This window comes from Hypanus sabinus, chromosome 7, assembly GCF_030144855.1.
Source record: "Hypanus sabinus isolate sHypSab1 chromosome 7, sHypSab1.hap1, whole genome shotgun sequence".
NCBI lineage: Eukaryota > Metazoa > Chordata > Chondrichthyes > Myliobatiformes > Dasyatidae > Hypanus > Hypanus sabinus.
Window position 1 is genome coordinate 62,914,949 of NC_082712.1, and position 14,460 is coordinate 62,929,408.

The 14,460-nt window shown below is 37.4% G+C and overlaps 1 protein-coding gene across 1 annotated transcript in view; it reads left to right on the forward strand.

Annotated features, from left to right (window-relative positions):
• Window positions 1-14,460, forward strand: part of ecpas (Ecm29 proteasome adaptor and scaffold) — a 155,506-nt gene that overhangs the window by 60,384 nt on the left and 80,662 nt on the right. Inside the window, exons 17-18 of the mRNA XM_059974826.1 lie at window positions 8-88; window positions 13,957-14,176. Coding sequence (XP_059830809.1) covers window positions 8-88; window positions 13,957-14,176 — 301 coding nt within the window. The remainder of the gene's footprint in view (window positions 1-7; window positions 89-13,956; window positions 14,177-14,460) is intronic.

Here is a 14,460-nt window from a genome sequence, read left to right on the forward strand (position 1 = left end):
TTCTCAGGCTTCTCAAAGGATAAAAACTTCAGCAAAGTATATTACTGGAACACACACCCTGCCATTTAACCCAGCTACCTATACCGAGGTAAGGAATTTTGAAATGATGGAAACTGGTTTCCCATTCTGCAATGTCCCCTAGCGTGAGTATCTAATATAGAAAAAAATGTAGAGGGCAAATTGAACAGTAGATTGAATTGAAGAAATGAAAGAACGTGATGGCAAAAGAAAACTGGGTGCTTACTGTGAAGCATTTCTAGATAAAAATGCTATTGCAGTCAAGTTCACAACATAAGGAACAGAATCTTTATCTGTTCATTAGCCAATTGTTTCAATTAATTTGCAATTATTTGTGATGTTAGAATACTGTTCTTTTTGTTCAGTGGGAGCTGTGGAACTATTCACGATAGTTAAGATTAGCATTGTATAATTTATAGTGGTCCATACTTACTTTAGATTTAGGAGAGAGAATATTTTTATACACTGGAGAAGACTAGAATTTGTACCACAAAGCCTAAAAATCATATTATTTATTGCAAGTACAATTTTAAATTTTAAGAGTACAAAGTTTATATGTGTCTGTCCGAATAAAAGATGAAGATTACAGGTTTAGGGAGCCTTGGCTTTTAAGAGAAATTGAGGCCCTGGCTAAGAAAAAAAAAGAGGTATTGGCAGCTAAGAGCAACTGAGGTACTTCCAGAGATTAAGAAATGCAAGAGAACACTTAAAAAAGAAGTCAGGAGAGTTAAAAGAAAGCATGAGGTTTCCCTAGCAGACAAGGTGAAGGAGAATCCTAAGGGATTCTACAGATACATTAAGAGGAAAAGGATTGAAGGGACAAACTTGGTCCTCTGGAAGATCAGAATAGTAATCTATGCATGGAGCCAAAAGAAATGGGGGAGGAACCTTAAGTGGATTTTTCTGCATCTGTATTTACTCGGGAGACAGATACAGTCTATAGAAGTGAAGCAAAGCTATAGCAAGAAGCCTATTCAGATTACAGAGGAGGAGGTGTTCCCTCAAATCCAGTGTGAGGCAAGTGCAGAAATTGCAGGGGCCCTAGCAGAGGTATTTAAATCATCCTTAGTGACAGATGAGGTGCCGGAGGATTGGAGGATAGCTAATGTTATTCCTTATTTTAAAAAAGGCTCTAAAAATAAATCAAGAAATTATAAGCTGACATCAGTAGTGGGAAAGTGATTGGATGGAATGCTAAGGGAGGGAATATATGAGTATTTGGATAGATAGGGACTGATTAGGGATAGTCAGCATTGCTTTGTACGTGGTAGGTCATGGTCTACCAGTTTTTTGAGGGAGTTATAAGGAAAGTTGATGAAGGCAAGGTGGTGTATGTTGTCTACATGGACTTTAGTAAGGCACTTAACAAGGTCCTGCATGGAGATTGGTCAGAAAGGTTGAGTCATTCGGCATTCAAGATGAGGTAGTAAATTAGATTAAATATTGTCTTCGTGGGAAAAGCCATACAGTGGTACTAGACGTTTACCTCTCTAACTGGAGGCCTGTGACTAGTGCAGTGCTGCAGGGATCGATGCTTGTTTGTTGTGTGTCATTGGTATCAACAGTCTGTATAATAATGTGGTTAACTGGATCGGCATATTTGTGGATGACGCCAAGATTGGGAGTGTGGTGAACAGCAAGGAAGATTATCAGATCTTGGAGCAGCTGGAAAAATGAGCTGAAAAATGGCAGATGGAATTTAATGCAGACAAGTGCAAGTTCTTGCACTTCAGCAGGATCAACCAAGGTAGGTTTTACATAATGAACAGTAGGGTACTGAGGAGTGTGGTAGAACAAGATGAACATGTGGGGAAACCTCTTCACTCAGGGTCGTGAGGATGTGGAACGAGTTGCCAGCTCAAGTGGTGCATGTGAGCTCAATTTCAATGTTTAAGAGAAGTTTGGATAGGTACATGGATGGGAGGGGTTTGTAAGGCTATGGTCCGGATGGAAGTCAAATGGGACTAGGCAGTGTAAATAGTCTGGCATGGACTACATGGGCCAAATGGCCTGTTTCGTGCTGTACTTTTCTATGACTCTGTAAACAAAGATTTGCAATTTGGGAGAGCCACAGAAAAATGTTTGTATTCTAAAACATTATTTATTTACTATTCATGAAGTGCTTGCTTCCTTGAGCAATATTCTCCCATAACAGTGTATTAATGTTCTCATTCAAGTTTACTTTCAAAATGATTACATCCCCCTTTGTATTTCTCTCCAAATTGCACAGTAACTATTTTTTTACTGTTCGGGTTGACTTTATGTAGAAAATAAATATATTTTTGTTCTGCTTAATTCATATACTGTATATTGTTTATGAAAGCCCTTGTACAATGGGAGTCATGCTACTCTTAATTTTGGAGTTTGAACTGAGTATTTTAATATTTACTATGGGACAGATTTGCTTAGTATATTTTTGCTGGGGTTTGCTTTGTTTTTTCATTCAGCTTTTTCAATAGTTTCCAAAGATAATCCTTTCTCAAGTTATTATAAAATCTTTGTTTTAAGTTATTTCATGTTGTTTATCAAAGATTTTTCCACCTTGACAATGCAAACTTGCAGGCAAGTGAACTCCTAAGCTAACCTGACTTCTGCACACAGTGAGCTGAAATATCCTGTACAGAATAGTTTCACATTGATTTGACGGTGCTTTCCAGTCTGGCTTGTAAAGTGTGAAGATTCCATTGGAAACCACCCTTCTGCACCCCCCCCCCCCCCAACTTCCCACCTTCCAGCCATCTTAAACCTATTCCATTTCCATTTAAGTGCTTAAAGTATTCTTCTGCTCCCATGTCTTAGCATTCAAACTTAACAAAAAAAGGCTTTACTCGGTATTTGTCCAAACACATTTGTAGAGGAGATAGTTTAAACTCCACCCAAGTGGAGTCAAGCAAGATTCTGTCCAGTTGAAATATAAACACCAGTCACTGATAAAACTCCTTTAATTCATAGAGTAATTGAGTCAAAGAAAAATATAGCACAGATACATGCCCTTTGGCCCAACCAGTCCATGCCAAACACAGTGCCCACCCAGCTCGCACCACTTTCTTATTTTCAGCCTTTATTCCTCTCCCTGCCCCTCCGTGTATCTATCCAAGTGTATCTTAAATAATTCCATCATACCTGCATCAACCACTTGTTCCATGTACTTACCACCCCGTGTGAAAAGGTTGTCCTTCAGTTCTTTTTAAATCTTTCGCCTCTCACACTAAATTTATGCTATTAATTTTGGACTCCCTTTACACCCAGGAAAAGACTGCACTTTATTTATGTCCCTCATAATTTTAAACATTTCTATAAGGTTTCCCCTCTTTCTCCTATTTTCCAAGGGTAAAGATCTACCCTGGCTAATTTCTTTTTCTAACCCAGACCCACTCATCCTGGTAACATCAGCATAAATCTCTTTATGCACTCTTTCCAGTTTAACCACTTATCCTATAACAGGCATGACCAAATGTACTCCTATGACCAAAACTGTATACAGTGCTCCAAGTTTGGTCTCATCAACGACTTTACAACTGCAAGATAATCTCCAGCTTGACTGTGACTTTTTCACCAAGCTGTCTGCCTGTGACTTTGCTTTTAATGAACTGTACACTTGTACTCCTAAGTCCCTTTGTTCCATTACACTTCCTAATGCCTTACATTGTATAACTCCTTCACTGCTTGAATTTTCCAAACTGCATCACCTCAGTTATCTGTACTGAAATCAGTTTGTCTCTTCTCACCCACTCTGCCCTGTAATTTATGATATTCTTCACTTTCATCACACTTAATTTTGTATCATCAGTAGATTTACTGATCAAGCCTTGTGAATTCAAAATCATTAATATAAATAACAAGTGTTCTAACACCAACCCCAGCAACACAACACTAGTCATCAGCCTCCAATCCAAGAAACAATCTTCAATGTCCACCCTCTGCTTCCGAGCTCTGAGCCAATTTTGAATCCATCTAACTAGTTCTCTTTGAATTCCATGGGATCTAATGTTGCAGACCAGCCTATCATGCATGACCTTGTCGAAAGCCTTGCTAAAGTCCACGTAGGTACATCCAGTGCCCTACCCTTATCTACCTTCCCTGGTTCTTTTAAAAAAAATCTAAAATGTTTGTAAAGCACACCTCCTAAGCATAAAGCCACGCTGACTTCTAATCAGAATCTGTTTAACCAAATGTTCATAAATCCTGCCAGCAGAATCTCCTGTAGTAACTTTCCTACCATTGTTGTTAGGCTAAGTGGCCTGGAGTTCCCTAGCTTGTTATTTTTAAACAAAGGAACAGCATTCCATTTTTCAGGAACTTCACCTGCGGGCAATGGTGAAGCAAATATTTCCACAGGAGCCTCTGCAATTTCCTATCCAGTCTCTCACAGAGTCTAAGGATGCACTTGGTAGGATTCTGTGCTTTTATGTACCTTAATGCAAAGTAAGGCTGTAGATACCTCCTCCCTAGTAATATGTATATCCTCCAATACATGTCAACTTGTTTCAATCATCTCTTGAGCAGCCATGATTTTTCTCCTCAGTAAACACATAGGAGAAATAAGAACGTAAAAAGTAGGAGCAAGAGAAGGCCATCTAGCTTGTCGAGCCAGTTCCGCTGTTCAATAAGATCATGGCTGATCTGACCATGGACTCATCACCACCTACCTACCTTTTCCCATAACTGTATTTGTTAAAAATCCCACCCTCCTTATGTGGCTCAAGATATGGGTGCCCTGCTGACTTTTTTTGTGTAACTGCTTTCTCCCTAGCCACCCTTTTACTCTTAATATAGCTGTGGAATCTTTTGGCATTTTCCTTAACTATCTCATTTCCTCCTTTTGCCCTCTTAAGAAAATAAGATGATCATGAAGGTATTCAGTCGATCCCAACTTCCTAAACCTATACATCTTTTTTCTTGAGCAGAGCTTAATTATCTCTTATCAGCCCTACCTCTTCCCAACTTGTCACTTGTAAAAATGCCATCCTTATTTTCTCCATCTCAATTCCTCCGTCTCCGCCGCAACTGCTCTCAGGATGAGGCTTTTTTCCAGAAGTAGTGAGATGTCTTCCTTCAAAGAAAGGGGCTTCCCTTCCTCCACCATCAGGGCTGCCCTCATCTTCATCTCCTCCATTTCATGCATGTCTGCTCTTACCCCATCCACCTGCCACCCCACCAGGGGCATGGTTCCTCTTGTCCTCATCTACCACCCCACCAGCCTCTCCGTATCCAGCACACAATTCTCCGTAACTTCCGCCTTCTCTGACAACATTCCACCACCAAGCAAATCTCCCCTCCCCCCCCACCCCCAGTACTTTCCACTTTCTGCAGGGATTGGTCCCTACGTGGCTCCCTTGTCCATTCGTCTCAACCGACTGATCTCCTTCCTGGCAATTACTCTTGCAAGCGGAACAAGTGCCACACCTGCCCCTACTCACTACCATTCAGAACTCCAAACAGTTCACCTGTGAGTCTTTTGGGGTCATCTACTGTATCCAATGCTCCTGGTATATCGGTGAGACCTGACGTAGATTGTGGGACCACTTCACCAAGCACCTATGCTCTGTCCACTAGAAAAAGTGGAATCTCTCAGTGCTCACTGGTTTCAATTCTACTTCCCATTCCTATTCTGACATGTCAGTCTATGGCCTCCTCTACTGCCAAATGAGGCCACACTCGGTCTAAAGGCGCAACATCTTGTATTCTTCCCAAATAGCCTCCAACCTGATGGAATGAACATTGATTTCTTGAACTTCAGAAAATTGGTTTCTTCCCCACCCCTCATCATTCCCCATTCTCATTTCCCTCTCTTAGCTTTCTCCTTACTTGCCCATACCTCCCTCTGGTGCTCCTTTCCCTTTTCTTCCTTCCATGGCCTTCTGTCCTCTCCTATCAGAGTTCCCCTTCTCCAGCCCTTTCTCTCTTTCACCAGTCGACTTCCAGCTCTTTACTTAAACCCTCCCCCTGTTCTGATTTCACCTATCACCTACTACCTTGTACTTCTTCCTCCCCTCCCCTCACCTTCTTACTGACTTCTCATCCCTTTTTTCCGGTACTGATGAAGGGTTTTAGCCTAAAACTGTTTACTCTTTTCCATAGATGCTGCCTGGCCTGCTGAGTTTCTCCAGCATTTTGTGTATTACTTTGACTTCCAGCATCTGCAGATTTTCTCTTGTTTCATAAGCTTGTCAGGTTTACCCTTGGCCCAAACAAGAACATGCTGTTCCTGGACACTTGCTTTCACACTCTTAAAAGCCTCCCACTTGCTGTTCATTTTTCCCTTGACCCAATCAACCTCTGCTAGCTACTGCCTAATTTCCCCTGCTCCAGTTTAGAACCCAAACTTATGAACCTGTCCTGACCTTTTTGAATCACTATCTCAAAACAAGTAGAAGTATGATTACCAGAGCCAAAATGCTCCCTGCCTGCCAATTCTGCTACTTGCCATGAATATTTCATTCCCTTTTCTCAAACCTTTCCTCGGACAGGAGGTGCAGAAGAATTAGATCCTATGCCACCAGGTGCAGGAACAGTTATTACTCAATAAGCATCAGATTCTGGAACTGGTGCGGATAACTTCATTCAGCGCTACTCTGAACTGATTTACAATAACAATCAGAATAAAGTTATGAGCAGGTGTAGTTCAAGCAAATAGAGGTGCAAGGCCATGATGAGAGAAATTGTGAGGTCAAGAGTTCTTTTTATTGTACTAGTGAATTTCTCAATATTCTTATAATTGCAGGATAGCTGTCCTTGGTGATAAATGCATTGATAGCTTCTGCCCAGCTTGCGGGGTGGGGGGGGGGGGTGGAGAGAGAAAATGTCCAAGGTAGATGAAGTCTCTGTTTATCTTTACTGTTTTACTGAGCCAGTAAGAAGAGTAGGCAGAGCCCATGGATGGAAGGCTGGTTTGTGTGATGTGAACCAGGACTGTTTGTAGTGTCTTGCAGTTGTGGGCAGAGCATTTGCCATACCAAGTGTGATGCATCCAAATAGGATGTTTTCTATCGTGCATCAGTAAAAACTGAAGGTCAAAGCAGACTTGCAACATTTCTTTCTTTCTTTTTCAATCTTTTCATTATTATTATTAATATCAACATAATAAAATTGATACATAGATAATGGGATTACAAACATACACATTCCAACTGAACATGAAAGAATACATAAGCAATAGTTACAGTATAAATGAGTCTTCCCAAATAATGGACGATACAAGTAACCAATAAACAAAGCAAACCTAGGTATATCATAATATATATATTTAAAAAACAGAAAAAAGAAAAAGAAAAAAAATTATGCAAAAAAACCTAATCTAACAATCTAATAACCAATAAGAAAAAAAATGAAAAAAGAAAAAAGGGAAAAATAAAAAAATAAAAAAAGGGCTGTTTATAATATCCAACAAAAATACAAAATCATCAGTATCGTCAACTCCGATCCTCTCAACATATGTAAAATCGAAATTGGAAAAACAAATAGGCTTGGAACTGGGTCATATTACATCATATGAAAATATTGAATAAATGGTCTCCACATCTTTTCAAATTTAATAGAAGTATCAAATACAACACTTCTAATTTTTTTCTAAATTTAGACATAACATAGTTTGAGAAAACCAATGAAATACGGTAGGAGGATTAATTTCTTTGCAATTCAACAAAACGGATCTTCCAGCCATTAATGTAAGAAATGCAATCATTCGACAAGCAGAAGAGGATAAATGGAGTGAGTCCATCATTGGTAAACCAAAAATTGCAGTAATAGGATGAGGTTGTAAATCAATGTTCAATACCGTGGAAATAATATCAAAAATGTCTTTCCAATATTTTTTCAAAAGCGGACAAGACCAGAACATATGAGTTAAAGACGCTATCTCAGAATGACATCTGTCACAAATAGAATTTATATAGGAATAAAAATGAGCCAATTTATCCTTGGACATATGAGCTCTATGCACAACCTTAAACTGTATTAATGAGTGTTTAGCACATATAGATGATGTATTAACTAATTGAAGAATTTTATCCCAATTCTCAATAGGGATAGTAAGGTTAAGTTCTCTTTCCCAATCATTTTTAATCTTATAGAAGGGCTCTGAACGTATCTTCATAATTATATTGTAGAGTTTTGATATTATCCCTTTCTGAGAAGGATTTAGTTCAAACAAATTCTCCAAAATACCTGAAGACACAAGATTTGGAAAGGTAGGAAGTGCAATATTTAAGAAATTCCTAATCTGTAAATATCTAAAGAAATGAAATCTAGGCAAATTATATTTATTAGATAATTGTTCAAAAGACATAAAACAATTATCCAAAAATAAATCAGAAAATCGTAGTAATCCTTTAGTCTTCCAAGCTGAATAAGCTTGGTCTTTAATAGAAAGATAAAAAAAGCAATTGGATACAATAGGAATATTTAAAACAAACTGAGTCAACCCAAAAAATTTCCGAAATTGAAACCATGTACGTAAAGTATGTTTAACTATCGGGTTGTCAATTTGTTTCTGCAATTTAGAAAGAGCAAAGGGAAGAGAAGACCCTAAAACAGAACCCAATGAAAATCCTTGTACAGATTTAATTTCCAGATTCACCCAATGAGGGCTAAAAGATAAATCCCAATCCTTTAACCAACATATCAAATATCGGATATTGACTGCCCAATAATAAAATCTAAAATTAGGTAATGCCAATCCACCTTCCTTCCTTGCCTTCTGTAAATATTTTTTACCTAATCTAGGATTTTTATTCTGCCATATATATGAGGAAATTTTTGAATCAACATTAGCAAAAAAAGATTTCGGAATAAAAATTGGTACTGCTTGAAATATATATATATAAAAACTTGGGTAAAATAACCATCTTAATAGCATTAATCCGACCTATCAGAGATAAAGATACTGGTGACCACTTAGTAAACAAACATTTAATCTGATCGATTAGGGGTAAAAAATTAACCTTAAATAAGTCCTTATAGATTTTTGTGATTTTAATCCCTAAATAAATAAGAGTCATTAACTAAATTAAAAGGTAAATTTCCATAAATTGGAACCTGTCTATTTAAAGGAAACAATTCACTCTTATTAAGATTTAATTTATACCCGGAAAAATTACTAAATTGAGCCAACAAAGATATAACTGCAGGAATGGAGTTCTCAGGATTAGAAATAAATAATAATACATCATCTGCATATAATGACAGCTTATGTATATCCGTCCCATGATTAATGCCAAAAATGTTCTGTGATTCTCTGATAGCAATTGCCAAGGGTTCTAAAGCAATATCAAATAATAATGGACTAAGAGGACAGTCTTGTCTAGTACCCCGAAATAAACGAGAAAAGGGAGATCTTTGATTGTTAGTAAGCACCGAGGCTACTGGATATGATGTATCAGTTTAATCCAGGAAATGAATGTCGGACTAAAATTAAACTTCTCAAGCACAGTAGATAAGTATGGCCATTCAACTCTATCAAATGCTTTCTCCACATCTAATGAAATGACACATTCTGAAGTGCTATGTGAAGGAGTATAAACAATATTCAATAATCTCCTAACATTGAAAAAAGAATAGCGATTTTTAATAAAACCAGTTTGATCTTCTGAGATAATTTGAGGTAATACCTTTTCCAGCCTGGATGCCAGTAACTTGGAAAAGATCTCGGAATCTACATTCAATAAAGATATTGGTCTATAGGATGCAAAGTCAGTAGGGTCTTTATCTTTCTTCAATATTAAAGAAATGGAAGCTCTATAAAAAGATAGTGGCAGATTACCCAATCTAATTGCTTCTTCGAAAACCCTGCATAACCAAGGAGAAAGAGTAGCGGAAAAACATTTTAAAAAATTCTACTGTATACCCATCTGGACCTGGTGCTTTCCCAGAATTCATAGAGGAAATAACCCCTTTAATTTCTGCATCCGTAATAGGAGTTTCTAATATTGAAAGATCATCTGATAATAATTTTGGAAAATTCAATTTCCCAAGAAAATCATACATGGTATTATAATCATGAGGGAATTCAGAATGATACAGGGAGGAATAAAAATCTTGAAAAGATTTGTTGATCTCATCATGGTCAATTGTCAGATCCCCATTCTGCTGACGAATCTTAATAATTTGACGTTTAACCAAAGCATTCTTCAATTGGCTAGCTAACAGTTTACCTGATTTATCACTATGTATATAAAAATCAGATCTGGTTTTCATTAATTGATTTTCAATCGAAGATGTAAGTAATAAACTGTTCCATTTCAAGTTCAGCCCTTTGTTTGTAAAGCTCCTTACTAGGAGTAGTCGAATATTTCTTGTCAATCTCTTTAATTTTATCAGGCAATAAAAGAGTTTCCTTCTTAATGCGTTTTCTCAGACTAACAGAGTAGGAGATAATCTGTTCACGTACATATGCTTTAAGTGTCCCAAAGTGTTCTGCAAGAAATATCATCTGTGGAATTAGTTGAAAAGAAGAAATCGATCTGTTCCTTCATAAATTTAATAAAATCCAGATCTTGTAGTGAGGTAGAATCAAATCGCCATTGTCTAGCACTAGAAACTGTATCCATAAATTTAATAGAAAGTTTTAATGGAGCATGGTCAGAGATGGCTATAATATCATAATTACAACCAATTACCGATGGAATAAAACAAGTCAATAAAAAAAATCAATTCTGGAGTAGGAATGATAAACATGTGAAAAAAATGAAAACTCTTTGTCCTTAGAATGCCGAAATCTCCAAATATCAAAAATTCCATTATCAGTCAAAAAAGAGTTAATATAAGTGGCCGACTTATTAGGTAAAGTCTGAATAGATATAGATCTGTCCAACAAAGGATTTAAACAACAATTAAAGTCACCACCCATTATTAAATTATATTCATTTAGATTAGGTAGAGAAGTAAATAAGGACTTTAAAAAATCGGGATAATCCACATTGGGAGCATAAACATTAACCATAGCAACCTTTTTGTTAAAAAGTGAGCCAGTAATTAACAAAAATCTACCATTCGGATCCGAAAAAATATCGTGTTGGACAAATGCAATTGAGGAGTCAATAAAAATTGAAACTCCCTTTACTTTAGCATTCGAATTCGAATGGTACTGTTGACACTTCCAAAACCTAAAAAAGTGATAATTGTCCTCTTTCCTCACACGAGTTTCTTGTGCAAAAATAATATGTGCATTCAGTCTTTGGAATACTTTGAAAATCTTTTTCCATTTAAGTGGATGGTTTAAGCCATTAGTATTCCAAGAGACAAAATTAATGGTCTGAGCCATATTTCGGAAATCAACCCTTTGGTATATAAAGGGTTAACCAAATTATGAACTCATGCACCCGGAAGAGGAACAGAAATAAGGGGCGGACCCGGAAGTGATGACTTCGCGGACATTTTAGTATTTTAAAATCAGCCCAAATGAAAAAACTTTAAAAAAAACTGGTATAAAGAGCAAAAGATTTAGAAAAAGACCCCTTACCCCCCACCCAAGAGGAGAAAAGATCTCCCCAGCCAGGAAAAGGCTGGGAAAAAAGAGGAATGAAACTAAATTTACCCCCATATCAGCAGAAGGCAACTCCATATGTAAAGGATAAAAAAGATCCACCCAAACTCTAAAGTAATAATCACTATACTAAAACCAAATTTCTTAATATAATTGCTAGTAAAAAAAAACGAAAAGAATATAATCACGAGTAACTTATAAATCAGGTTAAAACTCAAACAAACCAAAAAAAAAATTTAAACTGTGATAAGAAATGCATTATAGGAAGAAGACGAGAGAAAAAAAAATGGCGAAATCAAAAAAAGCCAAAAATATTTTAAAGAAACCGCCATCTTATTTTTAAAAAATTTGCCTTTGAAGTATTAATAATAATGACCAAAGATAAAGTACAGTGATTAAAGGAAGTAAAATAAAAAGATTAGTACATCAAAAAAAAACTTTAACTAGAGTATAACATATAGAGTAAACCTACACCAATAGCCAGAAGCAAAATCTGGTTTTGGAAACAAAAACCATCTTGCAACAATCAAAATCACTCATTTATTAGAGATGAGAATCTGCAGCAGTAGGGAAGTTCTCATTCAGAAAGCTTCTCGCTTCAGATGTAGAAAGGAAAACACGCCGAGATGCATTGGGAGGTGAGATTCTGAGCTTCACACGGTATAAGAGCGCAGGTTTTAGATTTTTCTCATAACATTCAGACATCAGAGGTTTAAAAAGAAGCCTTGCCTTCATTACTTCTGGACTAAAATCCTCCACTATTCGAAAATTGACCTTGGAATTTGACCATCCCTAAACGCCGAGCCACACGAATAAGTTGCTCTTTAACATGCACATAATGAAATCGGACAATTACAACCGGTGGTTTAGCTGAAGCACTTGGTGATCGACACATAATTCTGTGAGTGTGATCGAGTAACAGAGGACTGTCTGGGAATACAGAAGGGAACGCATCCTTTAAAAGTTGAGCAAAGTCCCCTTGTTTAATACCTTCCGGGAGAACAAGTATGCGTAAGTTCTGTCTTCTGGACCGATTCTCAAAGTCGACACTCTTGGCTTTAAGTGTTTCCACCTGTTTAATAGTCGAAGATAATTTCTGCTCCAGTTTTTTGATTATCAAGTCTCGCTTCCGAGCGTCCTCTTGCAAAGTTGCGATTAGAGCTTGCTGCTGGTTAACTACTGAATCCGTCTTTTCCATATAATCCTGAAAGGCTTTTATATCTTGTTTGAAATTTTGTCGTTGTTCTTTAAATTTTTCATTTAAAACCTCCAATAACATTTCATAAGTTAATTCAGTGCGCTTAGGATTGGTCTTTTTCTTCTTCCCGTTCCCGTTAGAATCTTTCCCAGGTTCTCGCCCTGTAGATCTCAGAGCCATTCCTGTATTCGTTTCTTCAAAATTCACAATAAACTCTTAAAGATAAGTCCAAAAAAGTAGCAAGATTCTTTTGGTGTAGGTAAAAGTAAGTTAAATAAGGGTGATCATAGGTTAAAGAAAGTAAAGGTTATGGAGCAAATCTGAAACAGTGCTCACTCCATGAGTGTCTCCTGCTGACTTCTCGACTTGCAACATTTCTGTAACTTCCTGAGGAAATAGGTGCTGGTGCGGTTGGATGTGGTGTCTGTTTGGTTAGGCCAGGATAAGTGAGGTTCACTCTTGAGAACTTAAACTCTCAGCCTCCTCAGTCTCAGCATTGTAGATGTGACCAGGGGTATGTGCACTGCTTCTCCATCCTGAAGGCAATGACCAACTCTTTTGTTTTGCTGACGTTGAGCGAAAGGTTGTTTTCATAACACTATGTCATTCGGCTCTCTAAATATAAACCACAGCTCGTTAGCACCTTTCTCATGTAAAAGATGTGACAGGGTTCATATGATTGCCCCAACAAGTTAGCTATGTCCTAACAAGTTAACTGTTCCCTAATTTTGGATGAAGTAGAGTTGGTGAGGTGTTCTCAGTATTTTTCATGACAGTTTGCCTGCTTGAAAATCAATTTAACATAATCACAAAATGGTTGCAGCACTGGAGGAAACCATTCAGCCTGTCACTTCAAAATTTGCACTGTTAAAAAGTAATACACGTCTTTCTATGCCCTGACCTTTACAGCTATGGTAAAACTTTGTTCTTTGGCATATCCTAGACTTCTGGTGCCAGATTAGTAGATTTTCCAGTCTTGTTATACATATTAGTATTCTACACATCTTCAATTCACTATTTAAAGATGTTCTACCTGGAATAATTTGAAATAAAGCCCTGGTAACTTTAAAAGGGCTGTGGGGAACCAGTAAATTTTAAGGGAGTGGTGTCAACAGAACCAGGTGAATTTAAAGAGAGCAGAAACTGAAGACCCATTGAATAGATGCAGTATCCAGGGACTAGGATGCAGATGAGTGGATGGAGAGTACAGCAAATGTTGCCTGTGAGGTGGATGCTAATAATTTGGTTGTATTTACAGATTATCCTGTACCTGCGGATGTGTCTAGCACATAGTGCAGGGGTGATACCCGCATCTCAAAGTTTCGTTGACATGCAGGATCAAGCTCCAGCGATTGGTTGTTATGTCAGAAATTTGGTGTCGAGCTCTTTAATTTCACCATCATCCTCAAAGAATTGGGATATTGATCCTGTGCAAGGATACATTGATCTTCTTGAACAATTGCTATCAACCATAGGAGGTAAGACCCATTTAAGTAGAGGTTGAACTTTGCCAACAGATTGTACACTTAATGGATTCCAGATTTGAAATATGTTCTGGATTATGGGTCGCCCCAAGCTCAATCCATTGGCATTTTTAAACAATTGCTAAGTCTTTCTTTACACAAATCAATTGCCAAAATCTTCTTTATCATTGGGGCATGCATTTATTACTAGCAGCAATAAAGGAAGTTTGTTCTACAATCTTTTACACAATTAAGATTGTATGTTTTAATGTATGTTGACTTGCTAGTCTATACCAAAC